Genomic DNA, 5,719 nt, shown 5'->3' on the forward strand with positions numbered 1-5,719 from the left:
TTCTCCTTATTTTCCATGCCAACAATTGCCCATGCTATGATGTACATATGGTGATTAGCATCCTGCCCCACTGTCGACAGAATTTGTCCACCAAATTAAGTTTTCAGGAAAGCACCATCCAGTCCAATCAACGGTCGGCATCTGACTTTGAAATCATTCTTGCATCCATTCAAGTACACATACATTTTCTCAAACACTGGATCAGATTCTGGTTGGGGAGTGTAACAAATTTCAACTGTTGATCCAGGATTAGTCTTAAGAAGTGTAAGACCATAATCCCTCAGTATTTTGTATTGTTCCTTTTCATCCCCGAACACCACATTTCTTGCATCAAAGAGGGCCCTTGATATTGAGTTCTTGTTCAAGGACAAGTCAAACCTTGACTTGAAGTAAGTGGCAGCATCACAATGCTTAAAATTTGGGTACTTCCTAACCTTCTTGACTAGGTTGCTCGCCACCCAATTTTTGTTAGCTGCCCTGTTCTTATCCCCCCTTGGGCATGCATGATCATTAACGAAGGTCTTTATTTGCCAACAAGTATCTTCATGATCCATTGATACATACACCACCCATGGACATCCTTTCACTTTACAAGTAGCCCTCATCCTCACATTGTCATTCTTCCTGAACCTAATCCGTCTTCCCTCTTGGATTGTGAACTCCCTAACAGCCTCCTTAAAGTCCCATTCTGTGTTGAATTTCATGCCAACTTTCAGTTGTAGTTCTCCAAACCTTATACCTTCTCTAAACACAGGACAAACATCTTCGGACTCCTTCATCTGTCCCCTCATCCTCTGAATTTGGGGGAGTCTTCATTTCTTCAGAATGCCATGAATTTGCTCCGTCTGAGTCAGCCCTTGGATTGTATGCATTATATGCATCATCCCCTGTTCCTCCCACAAAGCATAGGTCCACATCTCCATCTGAGACCTCCTCAACAAATGCATCATCCTCAACAGTAACTTGGTCTTTATCCTTAGCAAACATAGCAGCAGGAGCATGTTTAAATCTGATGTCTTTTTTTAACAGTCTTAGCCTTACAAATATCATTATCATAATCATCATCATCAGAAGAACTATCTTCGATCCTTGGATTATACAAACTATCTTTGTCACTATCATATGAATAAGAGGATAGTGCATCACCTCCCTCATGTCGTGCTTGCATCACTGCCTTTTCCTTAGCAACACTCCTCGTACAAGGCCTAAAATTATGGGTGGTTGTTGTCATTTTCTTCTTGAGGGTGGATTTAGATGTGGAGTTGGGTGTTGCTATTGACACACTTTTAGGGAGAATAGGCTTGGTAGGAGGCTTTAGCTTTGAATTAGTAGGAGGTTTTGGCTTTTGATTAGTAGGAGGCTTCGGCTTTGGATTAGTGGGAGGTTTTGGCTTTTGATTATTAGGAGGCTTTGCCTGAGATTGATCATTTGGATTGGCAAGAGGCTTCTCCTGACTTGGAGGTTTTGGATTCGTGAGAGATTCTGACTTAGTTGGAGGTGTTGGATTAGTAGGAGGTATTGGATTAATAGGAGGGTTCGGAATGTCAATGGTGTTGACAGGCGTTGGCTTGTTTTGGGGGGATTGATTGCTGGGGTTCCTCATTTTGTCATTAGGAGTGACCGTAGCACCTTCTTCTTCTGCAACATCCACTCCTGTATTGTCCATGCCTACCTTTTCCTCCTGATCTTGTAAATAATCTGGAGATGACACCCCATACTCAAAATACACATCCACCAATCCATTATTCTTGTGAGCAAGGAAACACGTCTCCCTAAGTTCGTCGTCACTGTTTAGATTCCTTAATCCAATTTCTAATGTCCTCCCGGGGACTAGCCACTAACAATGAAGGATCTTGTCATAGCCTAACTCCTTGTAATAATTCCTTATGAAGAAAACGTCCAAGGTATCCTCATCCAGATCACCTAGGCAAGTTAAGTTATCAGGGGTATACCTCAATTTTTTTTCACCATCTTTCTCAAAGTTTCCTCCATGATGAAACATTATATCTAATAACACATCCATCTGTACCAACAACTCAAAACCATTAAATCACACACAATCTTAACAGAGGACTTCAACATCATATTAAAAACCTATAAATTTATATCACAGCCACCACCATGCATTAACCCAATATTAAAAAAATCTCTATTTTATTGCCAAAAAACAGAGCATATACACACCAAACCCTTTGTCCTAACAAAAATCCTTAAATACAATCCTTTAGGGTAATGCAACCATAAAACTCTAGGACAACTCAACACACTAACAACACAATGATACACCTTCATCATATATTGATTCAGGAAATAAATTCAAAAATTATTTCAATCAACACATACCTTCAACAACGCAGAAGACAGAGAAACCACTTACCTCCAAAGTAACACCAAACTCTTCAAACGAAGTGTGACAGTGGAGGAGACGGGAAAGACGAAGCTAACTCGGTGCTATTGATGAGAGAATGGGAAGACGAAGACTGAGCATGGAGGAGAGGAGACGAAGTGTGAGAGTGTTCAAACAAATATGGTGAAGGTAAACCGTTTTCAAGGGCTCCAATGCATGAACGACGTCGTTTACTTTTTTATTGGGCACCAAATCGATACTGTGTCGTTTCACTTGGCTCCAGCATGGCATGGGAGGTGCCAGATCATTAATCCGTTTGCTGACTGTGCACCGAAAAGGGTCGCAGGGTAACTATGGGTCCCGGAGCTAAATGTGAGGGATACTGTTAGGGAATTTTAAAAGTCAAGGACGATTATGGGTAACTCGCCCAATCTCAAAGACCACTTTAAAATTTTAGTCACGTGTCAATCTATTTTAATTTTTTTTTCTGTGGGGTTTAATTAGGATAAGGTTTATAAAATATATTTTTATAATTTATGGAGCTGTAGGTTGAAATTATTTTAAAAGTTTAAGATTATTGGGTTCAATTATACAAGTTTTTTTTTTATCAAATAAGTTCAAACAAAACCCACTTATATAAAGTGTACATGAAATCATGCCATTTCTCTTTTAATATTTGTATCCTCCTTTCTCTTCCTTCTTTTCTTTCTTCTTTGTTGTTCCTCCTTGTTTTTCTTCGCGTTTCTTCTTCTTCGCGTGTTTTATTCTCTTCGTCGTTCTTTTTATTGCCGCTATTGTTGCTGCATTTTTTTTCTCATTCTCTTTCTATTAATTTTGTTATATTATATATTTTTCTTGTTTAATTTTCTCCTCCCATGAAAAATTATGAGAAAATGAAATAAGAAGATGAGGAAGAAGCAGTAGAAGATAAGGAGAAAGAAGATGAAGAATGTTGAATTATGCAGAACTTATCGGTACAAATATACCAAAAATTCTTAACAATATATATAAATGTCTTAGTTTTACACCGAAATTCGCTATAAATATACAAAAATATTTTCTTTAATGTTGTATTTTTTTCTTATTTTTCTTATTTCTTTCTTTCTTTTAGTTGAATAAATGTAGGTTCATCCTCTTTCAAGTAATTTTGTAGCATTATGTATTTTTTTGTTTAATTTTTTATTTTTATTCTTGTAATAGAGTAAAAACAAAAAAAAAAAACTTGAGAAGTTAAAACAAAAAGAAAAAGATGAATAAGAAAAGAAAAAGAAGAAGAAGATCATGATGATAAAAAAAGAAGAAGTAACAGCAGAAGATGAGGAGGAAGAAGAGGAAACGTTTTGAATTATACATAATTTATCAGTATAAATACACCGAAAATTTTTAACAATATACATAAATGTCTTAGTTTTACATCGAAATTTGTTGTAAATACACAAAAATATTTTCTTTAATATTGCATTATTTTTCTTTTTTTTCTTATTTTTTTCTTTTTTTTAGTTGAATGAATGTAGGTTCATTATCTTCCAAGTAATTTTGTAGGGTTATGTGTTTCTTCTTCTTCTTCTTTGTTTGATTTTTTTTATTTTTATTCTTGTTAAGAAAATAAAACAAACAAAAAAAATTTGAGAAGATAAAACAAGAAGAAAATAATAAATAAGAAAAAAAGAAGAAGAAGATGATGACGATGATGAAAAAGAAGAAGCAGCAAAAGATGAGGAGAAGGAAGAGGAAGATTTTTGAATTATGCAGAATTTATTAGTACAAATACACCAAAAATTCTTAATAATACACATAAATATGTAGTTTTACACCGAAATTTACTACAAATACACAAAAATATTTTTTTAATGCTGTATTTTTTTCTTCTTCTTTTATTCTTTAATTCTTTCTTTCTTTTAGTTGAATGAATGTAGATTTATCATCTTCTAAATAATTTTGCAGTATTATATATTTTTTATTTATTTAATTTTTTTATTTTTATTCTTGTTAAGAGAGTAAAACAAGAACAACTTTGAGAATGTAAAACAAGAAGAAAAAGATCAATAAGAAAAAAGAAGAAGATGATGATGATGATGAAAAAAGAAAAAGAAGAAGAAGTAGAAGATGAGGAGGGAAAAAATGGAGAGTTTTAAATTATGCAAAACTTATCAGTATAAATACACCGAAATTTATTACAAATACACAAAAATATTTTTCTTTAATGCTGTATTTTTTTTCTTCTTTTTTCCCTTAATTCTTTCTTTCTTTTAGTTGATTGAATGTAGGTTCATCTTCTTCCAAGTAATTTTGTAGCATTATGTATTTTTTCTTCTTTGCTTGATTTTTTTTTTGTTTCTATTCTTGTTAATAGAGTAAAACAAGAAGAACTTGAGAAAGTAAAACAAGAAAAAGATGAATAAGAAAAGAAGAAGAAGAAGAAGAAGAAGAAGAAGAAGATGATGATGATGATGATGATGATGAAAAAAGAAGAAGCAACAGCAAAAGATGAGGAGGAGAAAGAGGAATAGTTTTGAAATATGCAAAACTTAATAGTATAAATACACCGAAATTTCTAAACAATACACATAAATGTCTTAGTTTTATACCAAAATTTGTTGTAAATACACAAAAATATTTTCTTTAATACTGCATTTTTTTTATTTCTTTCTTTCTTTTAGTTGAATGAACGTAGGTTTATCCTTTTCCAAATAATTTTGTAGTATTATGTGTTTTTTCTTCCTTTTCTGATTTTTTTGTTTTTATTATAAGAAGAAATTTGAGAAAATTCTATGGCAAAAATTTTGGATCAAACAACGTCATTAATATGACAAAAATTCTACAATAACAATAACAATAATGATGATATGTATAAGAAGAAGACGATGATGACTATAACGATGATGATTATAATGATGAAGATGATGGAGGAAAAAGAGGAAAAGGAAGAAGGAGAAAAAAGTCCAATAAAAAAAGAAGGAAGAAAAGGAGATAGTATTGGTGACGACTATAACGAAAGAGAAAAATAACGAAAAAGAAAAAGAAGAAAAAGAATAAAACGAAAGAGTGACGAAGAAGAAGAAGGAGGAGAAGAAGAAAAAACGTATAGTAAAAACGTGTGAGTGTAAATGACTTGTTAGATTTATTTAGTTAAATGATTTGTATATAAAGATTAATTCTTTAAATATTATTATTATTTAATCAAAATGCACCACTCCATGAGATCGTAAACATAACAAAATTATTAAAAAGCATAAACCAACGTTAGAATATATATATGTTATCTTATAATTAAGAATATATTATCTATTTTATTTCTACAACTATTTATCTTCTCTATTTATTATTTTTACAGAATATTATTGTTTTTTTATCTTCATATTAAAAATAATT

General features: G+C 32.4%; 1 protein-coding gene across 1 annotated transcript; it reads right to left on the reverse strand.

The window, feature by feature from the left end:
* Nucleotides 1,004–2,023, reverse strand: LOC107640561 (sporozoite surface protein 2-like). Its single transcript, XM_016344073.1, has 2 exons — nt 1,843–2,023; nt 1,004–1,698 (listed from the first exon to the last, which is right to left on the reverse strand). The coding sequence occupies exons 1-2, from the start codon at nt 2,021–2,023 to the stop codon at nt 1,004–1,006; spliced, it is 876 nt and encodes a 291-aa protein (XP_016199559.1).

The sequence above is a fragment of the Arachis ipaensis genome, chromosome B05 (assembly GCF_000816755.2).
Source record: "Arachis ipaensis cultivar K30076 chromosome B05, Araip1.1, whole genome shotgun sequence".
In the NCBI taxonomy this organism is placed as follows: domain Eukaryota; kingdom Viridiplantae; phylum Streptophyta; class Magnoliopsida; order Fabales; family Fabaceae; genus Arachis; species Arachis ipaensis.